Source organism: Scleropages formosus, chromosome 10 (assembly GCF_900964775.1).
Source record: "Scleropages formosus chromosome 10, fSclFor1.1, whole genome shotgun sequence".
Lineage (NCBI taxonomy): Eukaryota > Metazoa > Chordata > Actinopteri > Osteoglossiformes > Osteoglossidae > Scleropages > Scleropages formosus.
Genome location: NC_041815.1, coordinates 13,588,358 through 13,614,391, shown reverse-complemented (window position 1 = coordinate 13,614,391; position 26,034 = coordinate 13,588,358). Strand labels below are relative to the sequence as shown.

The 26,034-nt window shown below is 41.7% G+C and overlaps 3 protein-coding genes across 9 annotated transcripts; 1 reads left to right on the top strand and 2 right to left on the bottom strand.

Moving 5' to 3' along the window:
* On the top strand, positions 1-2,924 carry LOC108922397 (E3 ubiquitin-protein ligase TRIM50-like). The gene is made up of 6 exons (XM_018732504.1): positions 1-417; positions 878-973; positions 1,305-1,535; positions 1,727-1,749; positions 2,000-2,130; positions 2,365-2,924. Exons 1-6 carry the CDS (start codon positions 1-3, stop codon positions 2,922-2,924), a joined length of 1,458 nt encoding a protein of 485 aa, XP_018588020.1.
* Positions 2,925-4,757: 1,833 nt separating this feature from the next.
* rffl (ring finger and FYVE-like domain containing E3 ubiquitin protein ligase) lies at positions 4,758-17,590 on the bottom strand. Of its 2 annotated transcripts, XM_018732654.1 has the most exons (7): positions 17,505-17,590; positions 12,918-13,099; positions 11,584-11,958; positions 11,292-11,378; positions 6,678-6,888; positions 6,545-6,568; positions 4,758-6,422 (listed from the first exon to the last, which is right to left on the bottom strand). In XM_018732654.1, the coding sequence occupies exons 2-7, from the start codon at positions 13,089-13,091 to the stop codon at positions 6,241-6,243; spliced, it is 1,053 nt and encodes a 350-aa protein (XP_018588170.1). In that variant the 5' UTR covers positions 13,092-13,099; positions 17,505-17,590; the 3' UTR covers positions 4,758-6,240. The 2 variants fall into 2 exon arrangements, with proteins under 2 accessions (XP_018588170.1, XP_018588171.1); XM_018732655.1 differs by lacking the exon at positions 11,292-11,378.
* Positions 17,591-18,570: 980 nt separating this feature from the next.
* On the bottom strand, positions 18,571-26,034 carry eif4h (eukaryotic translation initiation factor 4h). 6 transcript variants are annotated; one of them, XM_018732648.2, is made up of 8 exons: positions 25,894-26,012; positions 23,828-24,018; positions 23,495-23,559; positions 23,240-23,336; positions 22,354-22,425; positions 21,801-21,950; positions 20,937-21,052; positions 18,571-20,055 (listed from the first exon to the last, which is right to left on the bottom strand). In XM_018732648.2, the coding sequence occupies exons 1-8, from the start codon at positions 25,947-25,949 to the stop codon at positions 20,050-20,052; spliced, it is 753 nt and encodes a 250-aa protein (XP_018588164.1). In that variant the 5' UTR covers positions 25,950-26,012; the 3' UTR covers positions 18,571-20,049. The 6 variants fall into 6 exon arrangements, with proteins under 6 accessions (XP_018588164.1, XP_018588167.1, XP_018588168.1 ...); XM_018732651.2 differs by lacking the exon at positions 22,354-22,425; XM_018732652.2 differs by lacking the exon at positions 18,571-20,055 and having other exon boundaries at positions 20,061-21,052; positions 25,894-26,034.

Genomic DNA, 26,034 nt, shown 5'->3' with positions numbered 1-26,034 from the left:
ATGGCTCGGAGACCCAGCCTGGAGTTTCTGGAGGATCAGCTGCGTTGCCCGGTGTGCCTGGAGCTTTTTGCTGAACCGCTCATTCTGCAGTGTGGACACTCATACTGCAAGTGTTGCGTACGCTCCATGACCATGGACCTGCTCGGGCAGCTGCAGTGTCCTATATGCCGGAGCGATGTGGACGGCGACAACCCGCCACCCAATGTCAGCCTGGCCCGCATTGTAGACCACCTGCACGAAATGAGTGGCCTTGGGGAATCAGCAGAGGGGGAGCAGGAGGCGTGCACTGAGCACCGCAACCCTCTCAGCCTGTACTGTGAAGATGACCGGACGGTAATCTGTGGGATGTGCGGCAGCATCGGCACCCACCGTGGCCACAGGATCACCCCCGTCAGCAGCGTCTACAGCCGCATGAAGGTAGCCAGCTTCTCACCACTGCTACTACAAATTAACAAATTGTTTCAGCCAAAGTGTAGTCCAGTTTATTTCTTCATACATTCTGGTGTAAAGCAAAGCTAACAATGTTTTGCAACAGTAACACAGATATACGCTTCTCCAAAGGAATACTGGGGTAATTATGTGCAAAATATTGACTTTCTGCTGATAAAGGCGAAGAGAATGTTATTTTTAAACCATTCACCTGCTGAGACATTTGTAGAACAAACACAGAGCACCACCCACCTGTTAGATTACCTCAAGATATAACCTTGAACTTTCCACAATGGAAATGCTCAAAGAATAAGTGAACAGATATTCTCTCAACCGTTTGAAATCTCAACTTGATGCTCTCTCAGCTTCAGTTAATGAATTTCAGGGATCTGAAAGACTCCACGGCTGATATGCAGAAGGTGTTCGCCTTGCTCTTGTGCTTCCACAGGAGGACATTTCCTGCCTGATGACAGATCTGCAGGTGCAGAGGAGGAAGCTCGAGGAGCAGATCTGCAAAATGGCCTACAATAAATCTCGTATCACTGTGAGTCTTGCCGTTAGTCATACTGAGTGTATTGGGCTAGACCAGAGTGTATGGAGCTATGCTGGATTAGGGTGCTGTGCCTAAATCCCAGTGGTCTCGGTACATTTACATTTATTAATTTAGTGGAAACTCCGAAGCAGTTTACAGCTATTTACTCATTTTTACCGCTGGGAAGCTTCACTTTCTTTCTTTAAAGGAAGATAGACCTCATTGATGTGATGCAGCTAATGAGGAGATGTTCCCTGATGGTCTATGCTAACACCTGAGTTGTAACGTTTTTAAGAGCACCACCATTACCGACCTGCGTCAAGACCTATTGTTTTGACAACAGAATGAGTCGGACGTCTTGAAATGGGTGATTCGCAAAGAGTTTGGGGAGCTTCGGCGCTACATAGAGCTCGAGGAGGCCAGCTTCATGCAGATGGTGGAGAACACAGCTGCCAGTCTGATCTCCTCCATCCAGAGCCAGGTGGACGACATGACTCAGGTGCTGACTAGGTTCCAGGAGGCAGAGGGAACGCTCGAGAGCCTGAGCAACGAGAGTCACCTGGGCTTCATCACGGTTCGTAGGGGGCCATGTGACTGTGTTGCTGATACCAAGAGTTTCAGCTGAATCACTATTCTGAGTAAATATTTGACAGAATGGCTGGCTTGGTTGCTTGGTTCAGCTGTAGTGAAAGTATTTTCCATTGCACAAACATTAAAAACAGGTAATGTCAGTGACTGTTATCTCTTTATGTGTTTCTCCTTCAGAAATATGGATCCATTGCTCCCAGGTAACTAATCTAAAAGTTAATGTAGTTAACGCAATAAATATTGAAACATGACCTGTGGTCTTAGCAAACAGATTTATTGACAGAATTAGATTTTAGAATTACTCAACTAACATAAATATACCTAAAAAGAAATATCACAAAATGGGAAAATTTTTTACTCTTAGCACAGGTCTTCGTGGCAATTAGTGGTTTTGTCCACCGTAACAAACTCGGCCCCACAAATCTTGGTATGTCTACCGTGGCGGTTCAGGTTCAGAGAATGCCAGCAGAAACAACAGAGGGAGGAAAAGACGTACAGCTCCATCACCTTCAAACCAGGCTTCAACCACAACGACATCAAGATCACTGTGTGGAAGAGATTGCACCGCCGGGTGCTCCCCGGTAATGAACCACTGCGATCCTGTCACACCCTGCACCTCACAAAAAATAGCTGTATTAATTCTTAAGAAACCAGTCAGAAAAACCTACTGGGATTCATTTTCCCAGTGGATGTGAACCCAGAGAGGAGAATGACCAAACTGTGCACTCCACCCTACACTGACACACCTACAATATGCACAGAAATTGGGAAATTAGTTTCAAAGGTTGAGTCTGAGACTGTGTGTTTCTTGTTAGCTCCAGAGAGTCTGAAGCTAGATCCACTGACGGCACATCCCATGCTGCAGCTCAGTCATGGTGATACTGCCGTGGAGTGCGGAGCCTTGGCAAACCAGCTGCCTAACAATGCCGAGCGCTTCAGCTACAGCTATTGCGTGCTGGCCACCCGTGGGTTCTCCTCAGGCAAACACTACTGGGAGGTTGGCGTGGGTTCCAAGCCAAAGTGGCGGCTAGGCCTCATCAAGGGCACCATCTGCCGGAAGGGTAAGCTGCCTAAGAGCCCCGAGAGTGGCGCGTGGCTCATTGGGCTCAAGGAGGGCCGCATATACGAGGCTTTCGCAACGCCACGGATGGCCCTGCCGCTGTCCACCCGGCCAGCCAGAATCGGCATCTTCCTTGACTATGAGAAGGGGGAACTGACCTTCTACAATGCAGACAACCTCCATGAGCTGGGCTTCCTCTACAAGTTCCAGATGGAGCTGCAAGGAAAGGTGTACCCACTGTTCGATGTGTGCTGGCATGAGAGGGGTGCCAACAAGCAGCCCCTCACCTTGCCACAGCCACAGGTGGAAAAATAACCACGTTTCCATAAGTATGGCATGAACTTACTCACACATTACAAGTTACTCCATGTGATGGCTTATACAGTGCTGCTTGAAAATATGCAAACCCCTTGTGTCCCTTAGGTTTACCATGAAATCATTATTTAATCAGAAGCAGTCTTTCCCATCTGACATAACAGGCATGTGTAAAGAAAAAAAGTAAATAATGCAGGTGAAAAAATAAATGAAACCTATGCAGCACTGGTTAAACCAAGTAGGTGAGTAGAATCAGGTGTGCAAATCAATTTATTCATAAGTTTAAGATTTAATTTTAAAAACTATTTTATACAATAACAACATCCCTGTAGTGTTCACATACTTTCAAGCAGCACTGTATATGACACATAGAAAAACATTTTACAGCCAAGTACATATTATCTTCACATAGACTAATAATCACTTCTTTTGGAGATTCAGTACTTGTCAGGATTTTAGGGCATAAAAAGGTTTATATCAATATCATATTAACCATTTTAGCTAATGGTTCTGAAAGTAAATTGTTTACATTAAAAAAAACAATCCCTCCTTATGGACAGCTACAAAACACCAGTTGTATACATTTTAATAAGTGAAACCTAACAGCAGTTAAATGTTTGATTCTTTTCTTTCAAACTAAAAGTCCTTCCTCCAGGATTTTTTTTTTTTTTTTTTTTTTTTTTTTTTTTTATTATAAATAAAAACTAGCTTCTCCCAGTTCATTCCACTTGTAAAGAGAAACTGGTTTGGCCTCTGTTTGCAAACTGACTTAAAACAGGAAGACAAAGATATAGCTGCTTAGATCAACTACTGGCCACACACCACAGACAACATTTGTAGGAAAGACAGCTGTTAACCGCTTTAACGTAACCCAAGACTGCAGTAGTTTACAGGGCAATCTATGCACGTACTAGTCAGACGTACAATTTTAAGGGAAAAAAATGGAATCCTTATAAAATATGGACCTTATATGAAATGCATTTTTTATATTCAGGAGGAACATGCAAACTCCACAAACTGAATGGGTACTGACCCTGCACTTGACTGAACAGTATAGTCGTTGCAAGGGAATAGACCACAGGAAAACATCCACATTTAAGAAACTTTGAGGAAGTATGAGGAAAAAACCTTTTTGAGGAAGTGTACCAAAAACAATTTCTGAATTCTTAAACATCTTTCTTTGGAGTGGGTGGATGAAATCATTTTTATTATGCTTTCTGTAACTTCAAAGAAAATGAATGACCACAGTGCAGGACCTTTAAGGAATTTCACTTCTTACTGTCAGTGCTCCACCTACAAACTAGATAAACTAGTTCTGTTCATCATGTATACAAAAGAAAATAAAAGTACCTTGCAAACTATTAAGCTGTATCTGTATTTCAAGTTGTTGCAAGAAAATGGATACTAAAAAAAACCTGCTAGGGTAAATTAAAAATAATCCTGTGTATTCAGGCTTATGAAATCATATGAAAATATACTGTATGTTAGGAATACTGCTATTTGTGGACAACAGCAAAACCATCAATCTATGTACCTTTTCAAGAGCTGGGAATTTCACATTAAAATATTTTCTCTCTCTCATTAATAAATTTAATCCTTTTTTCTAATGTGTAGATCACACACACACACACACACACACACACACACACACACACACACACACACACACACACACACACATTGCGCCACCGCGCCTCCCATATGTGTACATCAGACAACTACAAATTTCTTACAGCAACTATCAAAAACGATTTTGTTATTGTCAAAGATGGAAACACTTAGGCTGAATATCACAAAATATTCACTCAGATGATACCGAAAACCAAATGCCTTTTTTCAGATTTTATTTAAAGAAACCATTCAACTTATACCAGCACACACTTTAAACAAAACAGTCACATTTATTCAGAGACCAACTCTTCTATTACCCATTGGTCAACATTATAATATCCATAAGTCAATTTTATAATAACTCTTCAGGGCACTTGCTCAGAAGGCAATAATGGCAAAAATCCTGCTAAATCATATTTTATAAGAGATAATTTATTGAGATACTTACTTCCCTGGTAAAAACATTAACATATACAAGCATAAAGGTGACAGAATGAACACTACATCAAAATTTTTTAAAAAGTTAGAACTTGGAGTCAAAGCCCTTTCTTAAATTAATAATTCAATAAATACACAGAGGTAAACAAAATTATGACATCAATCTAGGTAAGACTATGGGAAAACAGGAGTTCTTATATTTGAAAAGTAAATAAAAAGTTGAAAAGTCAAAACATGAAATCTGCAGTAAAGTGACTTGGTAGAGTTTGCCAGAAAATGCTGGTAAACAACCCAAAATTTCACGTTTTGCACTCGTTACATTGTATTGTTTGTCAGCCCATGACTTTTCTACTACAGTATTTTTATACATTCATTATGACACGTATCATTAATTACAAAAATCCTGTGTCCAGTCTGGGATTTAGAAAATTGCTGCTACCACGGTAGAGACACACCCAGGGTGTGCACATTACACCCACATAACTCAAGTCTTTATATAGCAAAGGCCATAAAAAATTAAGCCTGTTAATATAGCCAAAGCCACACAGGTTGTCTCCTTAAAGCAGGAGTAACAGAAACAGGCCATGAGCAGAGTGCACTGGGCTTGGAAATGAGCAACAGAATGTTAACTACGATGTGCAGCTGTCTTTGGTACTTCCAACATTTTTTTGTGCGGTTCTTTCCGCTATGAAGCAGGCACTTCTGTCCAAAAGGGTACTGGCTTTCAAGGGGAATGTTGGCTCAAGTCAAGTTCTATGACCTTTAGTCTACCTGAAAAATCACCCCCCTCCCCCTCCAGTTGCCCTTCAGCTCTATAACAAACCACTGAATGCAGCAGACATACACTGCTTCCTGATTTTAGAAGTGAAAGTGGCAAAATGATCACACGTGACCTCTGCCAACCCTCGCTGTGCATTCATGTCATACTGCTGCTCACTTTACTTGTGGTCTCAATTTTCCATGTCAGACACAAGATGACATTGAAACAATGCCCCAAGCAGCCACTGATCACATCCATCTCAGAACAATGGTCAATCAGTGCAAAATCGCAGCCCCAGCCTGACTACTTCACTGCTGCAAAGGGAAAAGGAAGTCCGGTACAGGAGACAATTTCCTCAGAATGATAATTCACCTGGATTAAAATTGAAGGAAAACCCTGAAGATGGAGTCAGACTCTCCACAGCACCCCAATACAACCCAGAAGCTTGGGGTATAGCAGTCCTTGCCCAAAGGGCAGATCCGAGGTGTTTGTTTGCAGTTTGGTTTTTTAGGACCTGAAGACATGTACAGCACGCACCACATACTGCCTGCAGATGGGGCACTCGCTCATGCGCTTGCCGCACTTGGTACAGGTGACCATGTGACCACATTCCAACAGCACACAGTCGATGGGTGAGTCCATGCAGATCTTGCACAAGTTTTCCTCCCGGGAAGGAGCACCACCGGACTCTGCTTAGAAGAGGTGAATGAGAAGGGAGATTACATTGAAGGCAAAGGTCGATGACGGAGTACCCTGCAGAACCTGTGTGATGGCTACCAGTATAATCCCTACTATATCTGAGATATCTCACCTGCAGCATCTTCAGCACTTAAAACTGAAAAGAAAAATCACAAAAAGTTACATATTTACAGGCAATTACAGACAGCTGGCAAACAAGGAACATAAAGACTTGGTTGGATGTGGCACTCAACCTGTATGCTCACCCAGGTCTTGGAGGTCCTTCTGCTCCTTGAAGAGGCGAGTGACCCTCTCCATGAGCTCCCACTTCTCACAGCAGCCCTTGTAGTCCACAAAATTGCGGGCCAGGATCTCTTTTAGCTGCCGAACGCTGAGGGCCTCAATGTCTTCCACCTGACTCAGGTCTGACAGTGAAGCTCTGCGACCAAGGGTGATGGTCTCCTCAGAGTCTGAGGACTGACGGTAAGGACTGATTAGGAAACTAGCCACAGACAGCACACAGTAAAATAGCCTAACCATGCAAAAATTTACATTACAAAATACTACATCCTAAGTACAACTGATTCTTCATCAATATATAAACCTCGAAGAACCTTGATTTCAAGCCCTTTGTATTAAAGCACTTTCTAGTTTCCAAATCATAATTTGCCTTGGCTGCAATGAGCCTGTATGAGGAAAACAAAAAGAATGCAGTAAGCAATTGGTACATGTTGATGTGGTAATCAAATTCTGCTGAATAAAGTCGCAGCCCCCCAGGTAAGCTATGGAGCCGTGACACCGTGCAGATGAGGCATAGTCAGACGACACCACCTTTCTAGTATCACAGGAGATAATAACAGGCCCCTGTTGCAAGAGAATGACAGCAGAATAATAGACTTCAAGTGAACAGACAAGCATCTATTCCTTGGGTCCAACTAGTGTTGGAAGACACTGGATATTGTGAGACAGGAATATTTCAGAGCACTTTACAGACAGGAAATAAACATCACAGATCATAAGGAAGTACAGCAACCACATCCTCAAGTACATAGGTATTAACATTTATGCAGCCTACAGTTTCAGAATGCAATTTTAACTACTACACTATAGTTGGTGTGGTTGTGCAGCGGGTCCGGAGTTTGAGTCCTGCTTGGGGTGCCTTGCGATGGACTGGCGTCCCATCCAGGGTGTTTTCCCCTCTCCCTTTGGCCTTGCACCCTGTGTTTGAGATAGGCTCCAGCTCGCTGTGACCCCGCTTGGGACAAGTGGTTGTTGACATTGGTTGGTACTATAGTATAGTTTTGTGCAACTCAGAAACTACCCTGGCTGTCATTATATTAAAATACTACACACCAGGGTCACCTTTCATAGCATATATCTTAAGTGTTCTTGCAAACAATATCATTGTCATAACAGACAAGCAAGCCCCTTTTCACCTCTAGCATACCCACAACACAATCAACACACCAGTTACATGGAAGAGGATTCAGCTGAAATAAGGATGGGACATTGTTCTAAGAAGTATTTACCAGCCACCCAGCTGCAGTTTACATTATTTGGTATGACGTGTGGAATGATGCCCAGAGAAGTGGAGACCAGTTTCTTTATAAATCTAAGTAAGGATTCACACATGTGCTGCCTATACACGGCAGCACAGTGGGACAGCAAGTAGTGCTGCTGTCTCACAGCACCTGGGCGACGCAAGAAGATCCCTGCTCAGTGTGTGGAGTTTGTGCGTTCTCTCTGTGGGTTTCCTCCCAGTCCAAAGACATGGTGTTCAGGTGGATTGGTAACTAAGTTACCCATAGTGTGTGAGTAAAAGAGAGTGTGTTTCAGTAATGTATGGATGCAGTGACTCATTGTGAGTAGAGTATCTAGTATTGTAAGTCACCTTAAGTGAGTAAGGTGTGGGCTAATAACAGTACATAGTGTTCATTGGAAGTTGCTTTGGAGAAAAACATCTGCTAAATGAAGTAACATATATAGAGGTGGTCCTTGACTTAAGTTTTGTTCCGACATCCCTGTCGTAAGTCAGCTTCATCATTAGTTGAAAATCCCTTTACATTATTATATGAACAGTAAGTACAGTGGTGCTTGAAAGTCTAAACCCTTTAGAATTTTCTGTTTCTGCATAAATATTACCTAAAAAATTATCAGATCTTAATGCAAGTCCAAAAACTACATAAAGAGAACTCAATTAAACAAAAGCATTGTACTTGTTCATTTATTTCTTGAGGAAAATGATCCAGTGTTACATATGTGTCTTTCCAAAGTATGTGAATCTCTAGGATTATCAGTTCCTTTAAAGGGGCAAAGAGTTTCGGGTTTCAGTCAATAGGATGCCAGTGACGTGTGAGTGGGGAAGGCCCTGCCTTATTTAAAGAACAGAAAGCTGGGGCTTCACTATCAAAGTCTGATTTTCACAACACAGGTTTGTGGAAGTGTGTCATAGCTCAAACAAATGAGATTTCTGAAGACCTCAGAAAAAGAGTTGTTGATGCTCACCAGGCTGGAAAAGGTTACCACTCTATTTGTAAAGAATCTGGACTCTACCAGTCCACTGTCAGGCAGACTGTATAAATGGAGGAAATTCAACACTATCGTTACCCTCCTCAGAGGTGGTTGACCAACAAAGATCACACCAAGAGCAAGGCATGTAATAGTGTGGGAGGTCACAAAGAAACCCAGGGTAATGTCTAAGGAACTAAAGACCTCTCTTGCATTGACTAATGTCAGTGTTCATGAGTTGACCAACACTGAACAACAATGGTGTGCATGGCAGGGTTGCAAGGAGAAAGCCAACTACCCTCCAAAAAGAATATTACTGCCCGTTTACAATTTGCTAAAGACCATATGGATAAGCCAGAAGGCTATTGGAAGAATGTTCTGTGGACAGATGAGACATAAATGGCATGAATGAGAAACATTACATTTGGCGAAAGGCAAACACTGCATTTCAGTACAACTTGTGGTGGCACTATCATGGTTTGGGCTGCTGGTCCTGCTGCCTCTGGACGAGGACAGCTTGCCATCATTGATGGAACGATGAATTTTAAATTGGACAAGCAAGTTCTACAGGAAAATTTCTGGAAATTTTTTGTCTGTGGACTGAAACTCAAGAGAAAGTGGGTCATGCAGCAAGACAATGACCCTAAACACACAAGCCATTCTACCAAAGAATGGTTGAAGGAGAAAAAAAATTAATTTTTTGGAGTGACCGAGTCTTAATCCTATAAAAATGTTGTGGAAGGACCTGAAGTGGGCACTTCATGTGAGGAACCCCACCAATATTCCTGACTTTTGAAGCTGTTCTGTGAGGAGGAATAGACTTAAATTCCTCCAAGCCAATGTGCAGGACTGATCAACAGTTCCTTGAAACATTTAGTTGTAGTTACTGCTGCACAAGGGAGTCATGCCAGTTATTGAAAGCAAAGGTTCACATACATATCTGTGTGTGGCAAAAGTAACATTGGATCATTTTCCTCAAATAAATGAAGGTATAATGTTTTGTCTCATTTGTGAGTTAAGACAAAAAATTATATCTTTATGGGTTCTCTGTATAAGTTTAGGACTGTATGAAACTCTGATCATGTTTTAGGTCATACACATTTCTGAACTGCTTGTCCCATACAGGGTCGCGGGGAGCCAGAGCCTAACCTGGCAACACAGGGTGTAAAGCTGGAGGGGGAGGGGACACACCCAGGACAGGACGCCAGTCTGTCACAAGGCACCCCAAGCGGGACTTGAACCTCAGACCCACCGGAGAGCAGGACCCGGTCCAACCCATTGCGCCATTGCGCCACCGCGCCCCCCCGTTTTAGGTCATATTTATGCAGAAATAAGGAAAATTCTAAAGGGTACACAAACTTTCAAGCACCACTGTATATACTATAAACAATTAACATGGATGAATTTTACACTGTTTAATGGGGCTTTGCTATATTTTTTCCCCACTAATTTTACAAATTCTTCACGTAAAAATACTAATATTGAAGTTACGATTATTTATATTTAAAATGAAAATAGCGCATAGTATCACTTCTATTTTCATGCTGCACTATTTTCACTTTTAAATCTGTTTTGCTTTTCAGCACCACAACTCACTTTTTGCTTGATAGGCACTTTAAATAAAAAGTAAAATCACAGAAGTAAGGTTTTGTAAACAAAATGCAACGTTACTACACACCCAAACACTGCAATAAGACCCAAAAAAATAAAAAGCTGACAATTTTCTCCAAAGCAACTTATAATGTTAAGCTACCTACAATTATTTACCCATTTATAAAGTTGGGTAATTTTACTGGAGCAATTTAGGGCAATTACTTTGCCAGAGTGTACTACAGTAGATTCCTTTGGAACCAAAGGCAAAAGTTCTTATCACAACATTAACATCAACTGCATAAGGCAGCTGCTATGAACAAATGTTTATTTACAAAAAGGGGGGGGGCAGCTGTCATGTTCAGATTGTTGCGAGTTGCATATGTTGTATGTCAAAGACAACCTGTAGCTTTTACTGTATATAGATGTGTGAAGTCATTAGGTCTTGGCACCTGAAAAATACATTGCTGGACTGCTTCTACATATCATGGCACGTGTCACCAAGCTTCACTTTAACTTAATTTTAACATTTCTCCAACATAGCAAAACCCTTTAGTGATTCCCTTTCCTAATTTTCCCAGTAATTCACCCCAATAACACATTTCTTGGGCTCATTTTAATATCTTTAGCCACCCTAGTAGCAAAATAGTGATGTTTAGAAGCTCTTATGACTAGATTCCAACCTAATTTGTTAGAGACTGAAAGAAGCTGCTTGCTTGTCACTGAAATATATCTATGACAGCAGGGTCACAGGAGGGGGAGGCAACCTCTCCACGCTATACCTGCAGCTCCTGTGGCCCCTGGACCTCTGTTTCGGTCTGAGAGTCAGGTGTTCCCTCTTGACCGGAGGCCACAGGCTCAGACGGACTCTAGGGTAAAGTGCAATAGCCACATTCAGTTAGCAAGCAATGTGTACAGCCACGTGTGAAGCAGATAGCTGGGACTGCAGTCACTGGATGCCTGCCATGCCAGGTGCCCGTGGTCAACACACATGCATACGCAAAGCAGTTACTCTGTGGGGGTCATTTAACTATGGTACCACTATTGTGGATAACATTCAGATGCATCCTTTACCTGGTTGTCTTCCTGAGTTAATGGCTCGAGATCAGATGACTCAGTGGGGGGCGGGGGTGGTTCAGGTGGCATTGGAGCTGCTGAGGATGGTGGAGCTGTGGCTGACACCAAGGTGGGTTCAGTGCTGTTGGTGCTACTGGGAGTCTGCTGACCCAACACCAGTTCCACAAGCTCCTCCTTTTCCCGGCACATCTGGGTGGAGATGCCATGGAGGTGCAGGTAGTCTCGCAAATCCTTTACCTTGAACTTCATAAGGGCAATGCGGTTCTGGAGTGCACCATAGAACAGCTGGCAGGTGAGGCAGAGACGTGGGCGTTGCCCCAGCTGCACTGAGCAACGGCTGCAAAAGCTCTTCTTGCAGTCCATGCAAACATGCTGCAGTATAGGGTCATGGTCAGTTACACCCAAGAAGGACTAATGCATTCACACAAGTCCTTTTAATAGTGATACTCATACATACTATTATAATCTACATACATTTCAGGTAGTGGTTTACACATAATCAAGGCCATGATTCTAACAAAAACCATGAAACACAAATGACACAGGAACACAAAGCAAAAAACAAACTCAGTTTAGTTAGGCCCAGGAAATATCCTTTACAATTTCTTTATTTAGATGATGCTTTCCTGCAACGTGACATACAACATGAAGCTACTTACAGCGATTTACCCATTTATAGGGCAAGGTAATTATTACTTGAGCAATTCAGTGTTAAGTACTTTGCCCAAGGGTACTACAGCAACAAGTGGAATCTGAACCCGCCTCCTTCAAGTGTAAGGCAGTAGTTCTGACCACTAGACCACATACTGTTCCAAAGCCTAAGAAAGTGAATCACTAATAAGCAGGCTGGCTGATTTTTGTGTTGATCATTGGAACACAAAGTATGGGATTTATTAAAAGAAAATTGATCAGCTGAAACCCTGTGACACACTTAACAACTTGTGTTACACCATCTTCCAGCCTAGAGTTAAAGAATTCACAGAGAGAAGCTGAAGAACGTGTGAAGATCATCATGAGAAACTTAAAGCAAAGAAGGTGTACCACACCAGACACAAGCAGGAAGGGATATTGTAACACCAGTCTGAGTTAATGATCTCTGAAACTAAAGGGTTTTTACAATGCAGAAGATACATTCTGGAGAGGAATGTGTTTCAGGAATGTAAGTGTGTTTACTAACAACCAAGAAAAGCAAAGCTTATGTTGGACTGAAAACAAAATTTTTTTATGGCTATATTTCTGCCTTCATGTGCGTACAGGAATAATAAAATATCTGGACTCACTGGTTGCTTCTCAAGAGCAATTAAGTTATAAACACCAAACAGTGCTCTCACCTTCCTGTTCTGGGAATCAAAAAGGAGCCGGCAAGCCTTGCAAACGTGATCGGGGGCTACAGGTGAAGGGTAGCTGGTGTACCCAGAGTTGGTGTAGGCTTGTGGCCGAGCACTGCTAGCGTCATCCACTGTTGTGCTCTCCAGACAAAACCAGTTGCAGCAGGCAGACCACATGCTCCCCCCTGCCCACATGGCACAAAGAGACAGTGTGAGAGAGGAGGCTATGAAAGAAACACAGGCTGGGCATTCAGAACATTTTGCAACTAAAACATCCACCTCAACAAAGCACTCACACAGGAAACTATGCAGTCCCACCCCAAACAAAGATCTGTTTTAATAAGAACAAAATTAACTACAGAAAGGACCAATGATAGTGGGCAAAACTATCCAGGACCGCAGCATGGAACTGTGGGAGCTGAAGCAGAGCAGAAGCTGAGCGGAAGACATCAGCAACAGAGCTCTTGAGAGAAGATGGGGACTCAGGCTCTGTCTGTAAAAGTGGGGCTTGCATCATTAATTTAGATGGTTGTGCTGGTGTTCAGTCACAGTGGACTAAGAGTGACATCCTATCTCTGCTTTCACAAAGCATAAGGCTTTGGCTCATCTAACTCGTATTACATTTAAACAAGGTTACAGAAACAATCAACTTATTTACATTTATTCATTTAGCTGACACTTTTCTCCAAAGCGACTTACAGTGGTAGTCTACCTACAATTATTTACCCATCTGTACAGCTGGGTTATTTTTTTTTTTTTTACTGGAGCAATTTAGGGTAAATACCTTGCTAAAGGGTACTACAGCCAGAGGTGGGGATCAAACCTGCAACCTTTGGGGTTTAAAGGCAGTAGCTCTAACCACTATGCTACCAGCTGTCCCCCAGTATCAAAAGCTGCACAAGGTGTTGGGCGGTACACTAATTCTTTGCTTCACTGACAACTCTATCGAAAGCATCTATACTTATATGACACTTATAGCAAACATCTGAACATGACTTAGTTCACTACAGCAAACTAAAAATCTTTAAATTCCTTGTAAAAACTGCCAGTATTTCACAAAAAGTTGTGTGCATTTTCATTTTACAGGGTTCAATGTTCAATTTTCCATGCAAATTTTAGAACGGGGACATTTCCTCTGACAGATTCCCTTTGAGAAATTTAACTTTATCCAGGAAGAATCAACTACAAACAATGGGAATAACTGTAGGGTATCTCATAACATATTGTCTTTTGTACAAGCTTACAAGACCTTTGAACATTTCAGCAGAGTTGAAGAAATGGAATCTGGCCAGACGTTTTACAGCTAAACATTTTTCAAATATGAACAATAAGTAGTGACTCAGTCTAAAATGCAGAAACAGGGGGGACGACATTAACAGTGACTCATCAGTGCTTATGTCAAATCACTTCAATTTACAGCTGCTTCATTTAAAGTTCACTCATTCAACATGAAGTCCTGTACATTGTTTATAAGAGCTCATGTAGGCTGATTTTGCAACTTTACTGCAAGAAATTCCTTATAGACAGTTCAGTCTTTGCTGTGAATAAGAGAGTAATTTAATATCATCAACGTAAGACTCGGCCTTTCTACAACTGTTAGATGTTTAGCAGTTCCCATGTAAAAGTAAAATTTTTTTTAGAGTGCTGGGGGCAAACAGAAGCAATTTAATATTCATTCTACTCATTACAAATACAGAAAATGCACCAACATCTTGTTCTAACTATTTAGTAAATTGTTTATTTTGCACAGTTAAATGGAACCAAAGCAAATGCCTTTGCAAGCTGGTTAATCACACAATAAAAACAGCAGTGCCAATTCACAAATTTATTTCCATTACATGTGCTGACTTGCTGGTACCACTGAGCTATCACTTCCACTTTATTTACACACCACTGCAATAAAAACCACAGCACAGGATTCTCACACACACACACACTTTCTGAACCGCTTGTCCTATATGGGGTCGCGGGGAACCGGAGCCTACCCGGCAACACAGGGTGTAAGGCCGGAGGGGTAGGGGGACACACCCAGGATGGCACGCCAAGCAGGACTCGAACCCCAGACCCACCGGAGAGTAGGACCCGGTCCAACCCACTGCGCCACCCTATTCTCACACACCTCACTGCATAACATACATACCCCTTTAATGCAACAAAGAACAAACTGTGTTTTATCTACCTACCTCTGCTTGATGTTCACATGCCATTTTGTTATAGCAGCAGTTATGATTTGTAAATTAATTGTACATTGTGTATAAGTTATGTACAATCTGGAAATTAATTACTTAGATGTGCAAGGGAATTTAATGACTTTTGCATTCAATATTAATTTTAAAAGAAAAATATTTAAAAAGCCAATTTGCAGTTCTTGGGGAAATTTAAATATATGCATAACTAGGTACACTGCAAGAGATCAAACTGTGAAGAAGTTTAAAATGACTGACTTGTTTGTACACACAGACATCTGTCTGAAGGCCTCTGACACACAGCCAGCAAACCAGTTTGCTATACAGAACCACAAAACTGGGATAAGGATACAAGCAGAGAAGCTACTTTAAAATTTGAGGAAGCCTTGCTCCACTTCCCCAAAATTCCAGAACATACCGCAGAGATTGACACATAGCAGTGTGGACTACTAGGCCAAAATGTCTGCTTACTATTTTTAAATATTGCATACCTAAAAATCAAATCAAAAACAGGAAACTGTATAGCTTTTAAGGTAGAATTTTAATTTACAGTAAACAATTTAAATCACTGTAAATAACACCCACCTACTGACACCTTGTCAGAAATATTAGAAATACTCAAGCATTGCTGGGGACAGTATGTAGCACTCTGGGCTGTTGCCTTATAATCTGAAGATTCCCAATTCATCCTCCTGTAGTTTTCTTGATCAAAGTACTTCTCCGAGCTGTTACGGTAAGAATAACCTGCTGTGTAAACGTATAAATCACTGCAAAGTTGTTAAACTCCAAGTTGTCTTGAACAAAGATTTTGCCAAGTTAAAGGACAATAAAAATAAGACTGAAATTTTGATCCCTTAATTTAAACAGAGAAATTTGGAACTTTCTGAAAACATTCAAGGTCTGACTTACATCCGCAGGCATACCATAACCATAAGGGAGCGAGTCCCCCAGTGTTAAACCCTCCAACATTTGTGGATCACTCTGCAGAGTATCATGTTTGGGCCCCCACTAGTATATAAGTATGGCACCTTGTTATGTGTTGTCTATCTGTCATGAATGTCAGAGTGACAATATTTAGCGAGAGTAAACCTCAGTGTCAGCAACTGTCCACAGGCCACACAATCATCATGTCAATGCAGCTCTCTGGCCGCAGTCCGCGTGCCACGCGCGTCCTACTGAAGCGCTCGTTAAAAAGCGCGGGCACGTCGCGCACAACAATACTGTATTGAATACAGCCAAACAGTCCCCGTATGAGCGAGCGCGCGCAGTTAGTGGACGTTGAACTGCTCGCTCACAGGACAGTTCCAGATCTGTGCCTTTCACGAGGCAGTGTGTTCAGTACACCATTTTATAACCCGAAGACTGCTGGCTCGAGCCCTGCTACTCCTTGTAGCACCTCTCAGTGAAGCACACTTCCTGAACTGATAGTTAAAACACCAGCAGCTGGCAGCTGTATAAATTAGTCAAATAGTGATAGTGCTCCTTGGTCAGCTAAGCCAATATTGACTTTTTCCATTTTCATCAGCCGGGTTTCTTATACAGAGACGCGGTTGTCAATAACAATAATAATAATGACGACAGCAATACTGCTCAGCCATTTCCAAAGCTAACGACCAGTGTCGACCAGTGTCAGCAGAGCCGCGCCCGCGTAGAACTGTGACAGACAGCGAACTGCGCTGGGAACTCAGGGAAGCGGCGGTTCGCGGCTGCGCAGTGGCCGCCTTGGGCAGCTCGTGCCCTGGTTACAAACGAACTGTGTAAGCTACACAGCAGCACGAGCGAAACGATCGTTAAAAAGTATGTATGGTACAGTAAAATAAAGCTAAAATAAACAGCCGAGTAAACAAAAACCTGAGGCGAAACGAATTGCACTCCACCTTCTTACTTTTAGAGACATGATGATACATACTGACAAAAAAAAAAAATGCAATAACTGTAACTCTCCTTCTTCCATCCCACACACAGAGTCCACGAGGATTCCACTTCACTGTACGAAGCACCGTCAAAATTCAAATTTAAATAACGTAGACAACGATCGTCCATTGTAGTACAACTTGCAGAGCAGGTACAACAACAGCCTAGTATCTCTCGTCTTCATCATGGCTGATCTAACTGCTCAGTTCCGTTTGTTTAACTGATAAATCGCTCTTTGCAAAACTAAATTAAAAATTCACTGAGAGAACACATGATAAAGAAACCTAGTCGTAACTCATGTTACTTTTGAAAAGTTCAGCTATGCCCGAGCTAGTTAGTTCAACAACTCGCCCGGGCACGCGGCACGGACTATTTCAGTTCCTTGTTCAGTTTCTTTCTTTTTTTTTTTTTTTAATCCAACTACGACTTGTAAAGGAGAATTAAAAGTGTAGGAGGCCTCTTTTCCTAGTTACTCTATTTATTTACTCACCTCGCTGCCACTTCAGCGTTCGGGCTGATGTTTCCACGGCCACGCGCACGTCTCTTACCCATTACATCGAAACCCAGGAGCGGACACGCGCACGCAACAAAACTTTGGCGCGTGACCTGCTCCCTGGTATCATTTACATCTGCAAAGGAAAGAACACCCTCTACTGGGAACTATACAAAGTAATAGTCTTAGGCAAAAGTCCCTCTGTCCATAACGGCCACGTGAAAATGACTACATTACGACTCAACATGTTCTCCAACATCTTCATCTATCATTCAGTGCTGGAATGTGGTAAAGGGGCTTCATATTTTATGCTCGGTTGATTCAAATAAGACATAAGTCTATACATATTTATAAAAGTACATTTACAAAGTATTGAAAAGGTAATTTTTCCCCCACTTTTGTCAGCTTTAATAGAACTGAGTTGCTAAGGCACAAGTGAACATTTGTGTATTTGCTTTGCTAATACAGTGGATTAAACAGTTTACACCTGGACGGGAGTCTCCTATAATAAAGTCAAGGCCTTGTATATAGAAAAGGAGAGAAGTCAGAACTTCAGTGTTCAATCCTCATTTTAGACATGACACACTTTTTATTATTCTTTATTTAGATGACACCCTTTTCCAAGGCAATTTATTTAGACAAGCAAGTTTATAATGATTTACCCATTTAACAGCAGGATTTTTTTTTCTGTATCAATTCTGACAAGTACCTCGATCAAGGACACTGCAACAGGAGTAGGATACAAACCAAGGACCTTCCGTGTACAAGGCACCACCTCTAAATACTGCCACCTGCTAACACACTGTCTGGATTTAGTTTGAGTGCAGATTATGGACAGCCATTACATTTTGGTCAACTTTTGTCTTTACACACAACCACTGAAAGTGCTGAAATGGGCCCAGTCAGTGTAGAAACCAGTCGAAAAGCTCTGATTTATAGCAACAACCTTCAAGGAGACTAGGCCAAAACTATCAGTGATGGATGGAGCAGCTGTCTTTTTACACAGATCTTGCAAGTCTTCTTCCACACATGCAAACATGTGAACAGTAAGAAAGAAATGCAAGTCATTTAATGTTTTTATTTAAAAGATCATTCACAAAATACCAAATCCTTTTCAGTTTACTTTTGTTATATTTCCATTTCCCCCTCCCCCTAAACACATTATTAGAGCACTTGCAGGAACCTCTTCATCCTACCTACAAGATAAAAATAATTGACAGGAGGCATCTGTAAACTTAAAAGCAATTCACAAACTCTGTTGTCCATTACCTACGCTGGAGCCTCGAATACTTGGAGTTTTACTGAAAGCTATAATCACCAATAAAAGCTGAAATGGAACTGCATGATAATAAACGAAAATTACAGATCTTACCCCTCTATTTAAAGTGATGGACTCTTTGGAAAGCAACGGTTAATAGATTTATTGCTAAAATTATTTCAGGTGATGAGAAACCTTAAATATAACACTACAATATTCGAATGACCTCCCAAAACCTGGTAGAAGACAAATTTGGCTAGACTTTTGTTGTGTGAAGTTTTACAAACCAAAATGTTGCAGAAGACCACCTTCAGTTTTTGTTTGAAAAACTAAGTAGCCTTACTTCAGTACATATGCAAGACAGGACACAGGAGAAAATACTGCTTTGAAAGTAGTAGCTCCCTCCCAATCCCCATTTCAACACATTTGTAAGAACTGTAAAATGATACATTTTATTGCCATAAACCGTGTATGAAAACAAAAACAAGTACAGTAAGAAAAAGGCATTGCTTACACAGTAATACCCAGTAAAATTTTGACCAGAATGTGACAATTTCATGCTATCTGGATTGTAGATGGAAGTCTAGAAGTTGCTCTTTCCTACGTTTTTAAACAAGCATCATAAAAAAACAGCCTGAACAACAGGACTGAAGCTAAGTGATCTATTGAATATCTTGTCCCTCTTTGTGATAAGTTCAAACAAATGCATGTCAGAATGATTAAGACTGTAAGCAATTACCAAGATGTTTGCTGATTCTACTGCATGTTCACGGTGCTCTGCTAAACAATTTTTTCTTATACTACTGCTATTCCAGAAAGACACTTGGAACAAACTGGCTTATTCAAAAATCTTTCAAAACTTTACAAGTTACATAAGAAAGAAAAACAGCTGCTCAACATAGTCATTTCATAATTAAGACAGTGGATTTTTTTTTTAAAGATAAAAGTTTATTTCCCCCAAATAGCAAACAAGAACAGATGATAAACAATGGGACCAATGTAATATAATAGATGCCTTTGGTAAAGGAAAAATACACATTGCAGGGTCCCTTACACAAAGGCAACACAATCAAAGTGAAGATCTAGTCCAACTTGCTTGTTTATGGTGCCAACCTGCTATGCCGCCTGCTCTTTGCCAGTTGGAAGCAGGCTTATACGGAGCAGCTGATGGGGGGGAATCACACTGAGCTTGCCCCATGGTGGCTTTATTTCTGAAAGATTTTTGTTGAACAAAGCCAGTAGATCCAGTATGGCCTTCCTGAATAATGCTGCCACACAGATTTATTATTTCTTTTAAAAAAAAAAAAAAAAAAAGAAAAGAAAAAAAAAAAAGGGGAACAGGAAACAAAAAGCCAAGATTAATAATCTACATTTCAAAACCTTGATTCAGTAGGATAGACTAGCAGAAACGTCACAGATGTGATACAGGGTAACACATCGTTACTGAACAGACTTCTGGGTAAGATAGCTTGAAATGTCAACATCAATACACCACTTTACAGCCAGATGCTAAAAATACGTCTAAAAACCCTTTTTTGACCCAATATGTGTAGAAGCAGACATCCTTAGACAGGAAACTTGTGTATCCCTTAAAAGACAAGTGAACTTGGGAAATCTGTTGAAATCATGAATGTCCTATGAAATACCTGTCTTCAGGGGAAAAAATACAAATCTAAAAATTATGCCATGAAAAGCTAGTCAGTTTACATTTACGTTGTGTAATACGCTTTACAACATGCTTTCCACAAATTCATGTTAAGATTGTCCTTCTCTACACAACCAAGAGGGTCCATTATGAGTGATGACTCCACTACCATGTGAAAGGGCTGAAGTTCTATTTATGAGCAGCTAAATCCATTAACTTTTCCAAAACTAACATGAATTACCCTTCCCTGAAATAACAATACAAAGCAGGCACTAATTACAGGAAAGCACAGGTGTATGCACTGAAGGGGGGGATTGACATGCATTTGTAAGTTGCTTATGTTGTGTTCTCAAACTGAATTTGGAAGAGGAGGGTCTTAGCTCACCTAACAGGTAGGAATGATAGAGGTGTACACATCCCATTGGCGTGATAAGTCTACTGTCCCATGCCCTCCCCTTGCATTCTGTGGCTGCCTGCATGTTTTTTGTTTATTTTTTTTTTTTTAGTCTTTTTCTTTGGCAATTACCTCCTCACGTGGCTTTGCTCCGCCGAAAATGGCGGAGTTGGGGTTGGCGACTTGGTTGAGGGGAGCAGCCACAGTGCGGGGCTTCAGCTGTAACCTTGGTCTCTGTGCTCGTTCCTCTGGAAAAAGCAGAAAAACAAAAACACAGGTGTCACTCGCATTCAAAAAGACAAATAAGTCTGGCATATCTGATAAACACTTCCAGCTATTATTTAATTTCAGTCTACCTTTCTACTTGTCAGAAATTTTAAAAGATAGTTTTTCTATAACATAGCAGTTGTGATTCTATAAAATATTGTGGAATGAAATTTGTACAATAAGATTAACGAGTTCAGTGGACAAAAAATGGTTGGGGCAGGGAACATTAAAACAATCTACTAAAAGCACACCCAAAAATTAAATAATATATTGAATCTAAATGAAAAGGCTCATAAAAATTAGGAAAAAATACGCAGTTTGCGAAACTGTTGTTTCATTCAAAGTACTTTTTGACATTCAACTTGCATTCTAGCAATACAGTGTTTAATTATATTCACCAGCCCTTTGTTCACTAGAATGCTTCCTTATACTCCAGCCAACCATGTTTAATCATAATATTGTAGATCAATATTAGATTCAAAATGGGGGGGGGGGGGAAATCACCACAACACAAACTTGGAATTTTTTGCAATGGGACTGAATTGTTCTCAAATTGGACTTGCAAATGCCATATTGTGTAAACTATATTTATTCATTGTTTTATATCGAAGCCACACTATTAAAATTCAGTATAGCAAAACTGACTGCATTTAACACATAAAAAAAAATTCCAATTCCAAAGGAAAAAATGCTAAAAAAGAAGGTGGAGAAATGAACAAGTTGCAACACCCTCTGAAGGCTCTCTGAAGTCAGATGGGCCTCCTCGTGGAGGACCATCTCTGAAGCGTCCCATCCCCCCGCCGCCACCGCCTGTTCTTCTCTCTCCAGGTCGACCACCTCCTCGGCTCCGTCCACCCATGAAGTCATCGTCTCTGAAGCCTGAGAAAGGACAACAGGGAGGAGCAATGACACCAAACGACTTTTTTAATCTGTTCTTTCAACACCCCCTGGTGGAAGAAGTCCTGTGGGATAAACCAGAAGAATAACATCAAATACAGTAGTGAAAATAAAAATGTAGCGCAATGCTGATCCAAATGCAACATGGGTGATGTAAAAAAAAAAAAATGTGCAGATGGACAATGAGAATGCATGTACAGTGTATTTAACAAGTTAACGCAGATTTTGCTGCCATTTCTCGACTGGGGATACTGCGGGCATAAACTTCCACGGGCCACAGAGGTACTACGGGAAACAGCAGCATGACACACAGAAGGCTCCCTGCGGAACTCCTGGTGTGTACTTGCTGCCAGGCAGGACGACGAAGGGCAAAAACCCAGCCCACCTCCTCCTGAACAGTCGAAGTCGTCTCTGGAATCCTGCCCCCCTCCTCTGGGACCCCTTGAACCACCACGGCCTGCAACGGACAGTGGCGATTAAACACGGAGAACTGCCAGCTGCGGGTGAGCGACGAGCCTGACTTTCTAGTTTGCCCATCTACTGCGTCTGACATGTCAGTCAGCACAGCGGTCAAGAAATGGGAATATAACTATAAATTTGAGGGGAAAACAGCGTTAATTGAAGCTGGCATAAGTGCTAAACAAACTGGTTTACATTTAGCAGATGCTTTTGTCCAAAGTGATGTACATCTCAGAAAAAGTACAATTTATGCATCACATTGAGAGAAGGAGACAGCTGCAGACATGAAAGTCTCAAGCAAACCTAGTTTGTTCCCTACCACTTGCTACACCGAGGTTCATCGTTCAATGGTTCCATTAAACCTTTCGTAGGACAAAGAGGAGAATAGCAAAGAAATTCCAAGACGGAGAAATGGAGAAAGAATGAAGTATGACAGATGAAAACAGTTTTAAAATAAAAAGAAAAAAGGTAAAATGCAACACTGTAGACATTTAACTTCAAATTCTATAAAAAGAACATTTAGAACTACATGAACTGTTGAAAAGGCCCTTTTAAAATAGCAAACTACTTGAGAGCTGCAAGAATATTGCTAAAGCAGTAATTTAATATAATAAGAGTTACAAGGTTAAATATTTTTGCTGCCATTCAACAACATTAAGAGATTTTCAGAGGCCAGCACTACTGGTAACTTGTTCCTCGTACCTGTAGTCGTATGCAGTGTAGTGGTTTTGCTTGAGCACTACAGTAGTAGTGTGAACAGTAGGGAATGACCAATTGAGCCCATTTGAGGAAAGAATGCCTGCTGAAGATACCTCTGTCATCCTGCCTCCTGAACCCAAAGCCCCCGCCTCCTTTCTCTTGCCGACGGCCCTCCGCGATGTCCACCCTCAGTGACCGCTCTCCCAAAAGCTGACATGGGGAAAGGGGAACCAGAGCAAACAGAGGTAAAACTAAGTTAATACAGGTTTGTAAGCTACTTGCATAGGTTCTTTGAAACAGATTTCAATTAACCAAGAACAAAAGGACCAACAATAAATGAGCACTGTCTGCATATTAAATGCACTTACAGCACCATCATACGTCAAGGCTTCTTTTAGGGATTCCAAGTCATCAAACTCTACATAACAGAAACCTGTGGAAAAGATCCATGGCACAAAATCACATGCAGAACAAAACTGTCCCAGATCATCTCCAGTCATGTGTCATGTTCAAGTTAAAAGCAGCAAACTATGGATGGGAATCTTTGGGCATCGCTGCTGGAACATACTTCAAGACAATGAGCATGCCCAGTACCAACAAAGTTCTCTCAAAGAAATCAGGAGCACATTTTGCTTTAATAAATGGATAAAGCAAAGGAGATTCTAGTGCTAACAGTTTAGTTGATGATGATAGGACTTTACCTTTGAATTTGTCTGTTTCTTTGTCTCGTACTAATCGAACACTCCTGAGGTTCAGGTCTTTGAAGATGGCATCTATATCGCCTTGGACTGTATTGAAGGGCAGGTTCCCCACATATGCTGTATATGGGGGTTCTGTGGGCAACTCCTTCTGCTTTCGGGGACCCCCTGGGCCGCTTCCACCTCGCGGTCTTCTGCCCACAAGCGACCAGTGTCAGTCAACGAACAAAATGGCAGTGGAAAAGTGCAGAGAGCTTTTGCCCCACGAGCACATTGTACTGGTAAGTGACTACAGATATGAACTTCAACACAATTTCCTATTCCCACACTACATGGAAGGGTGGAATGGAACACTTTAATAGTTATCAGCAACTGCTCAAAGCGTGAACATTTGATTTGCCAAAAAGGATAAAGTACAGAGTACACAAAGTAAATTACCTCACTCTCAACACATTTAAAAGTTCAATTTCTCAGGGTGCAGATTCACAGAACAGCATAACATGCAAAAGTCAAAACTCCCCGATAGAGAGAGACAGATTTATGTGGGGATAATGATATTAATATGCTGTTACTGGACATTTTTTCAAATAATCTCTCTCCAACACAAGTCACCAGTTTTTAATAGCAGCCACCCTTACAGCACACGTCTTTCTTGCTGCGTGGATATCTATATGAAGCAAATGATCATTACTGTGAATTAGTCTGCTAATGTAATGCACTCTGTATTTTCTACGAGACGTACATCGCTTTGAAGAAAAGCGGCTGCTAAATGAATAAATGTAAACGTAAATGAAGTAGCTTCTCTCAGTAGGGGAACATTTCTGAATAATGGACTTCGAATATGAGTGGAAATCCATTCCTGATATGCTAACAGTGGCAGCGATCTCAGTTCGACCAACACGAATGGGTCCCATCATCACAACTGCTTTTTACTCAGCAGGATATGCAGCATCTGTCTTGCAAATTGAAGGTTCCATGTTCAAATCCCAATCGTACTGCAGTACCCCATTCAAGGTACTTGCCCTGAATACACTAAAAATAGTTGTGTGTGAATAGCTAAATTATGATAAACTTGATTAGTCAACACTTGTTGTGACCTGGCCAAACTCCAGGGGCTTTACAATTCCAGAATCAGAAAGCATGCAGGCAAGTTTACCACAAACCCCTTCCCGCCCCAGCCATGACATCTGTAAAGGCCTCCCTTCTGGAAAGCGATGCAGAGCAATCCAGTCTCAAAAAAAGGCATAAAAATAGTTCTGTCCCTCATGCAACGGCTTATGAACTGCCAAAGTGCACAACATGTATACACCGCAGAAAAATGACTAGTTTTCACCGCAAATATCCAACTTCTACAATCACACTGTATCTAAGCAGTGCTTGTAACAGTATTTACCATAAATATGCATAATAATGAGATAGGCATTTGTAAGTCAATAATAATTGTGATATTATGGATTCTAAAGGGAAGACTGGGCCCAGATCCGAGTCAATGCAAACACCTGACCTACGGCTACGGCGTTGATAAGAAACGAAGTGAGAGTCTCTGTAACACAACACAGCTGCAAACGACGTGAAGAAAACTCCTGCGGGGAGAGCATCCACAGCAATACTGCAACCGGAGCTCTTCGACAAGAACGCGATCCAGCCTAAGCCAAACCCATGATGTGGGAGCGATCGTAAGGGGTCCCTGGCGCCAAGTGCCCCGCTGGCACCCGCACGCACCACTCACTCACTCACTTCAATCATCCAGTTTTTTTCCCACCACCACCAGCACCAGTCTCAGTCTGTAGGTGATCAAAACAGTAACCACTCAGATCGATTTCAACACAGGAAAAAACCCATCAGCCTGGGCGAAGTGACGCCCCCGACTTTACCTCTTCCTCCACACCGGCCTCCCATTCATCACCACTGCAGACCTCGCTAGCTGTGTTGTCCGCGGGCTGCTGCGACACGGGCCTACATGCTGATTAACTCTGCAGCACTCTGACACTTTAGCTCACCGAACCCGGGCAGTCCCGAGAATATGCACCCGATACATTTACCGCCCGCTCGCCTACGAGTTTGCTTACCCTCTTCCTCCACCAAAACTACTGTAAGCCCGATCATCATAGTCGTAATCCGCCATTGCAGTGAGTGCGGCGCAGGAGAAAGAAAGCTGGCTTTCCGGCCACGGAGGACCTCCGCTAAGGAACAGTAGAGGACTGTCCTCA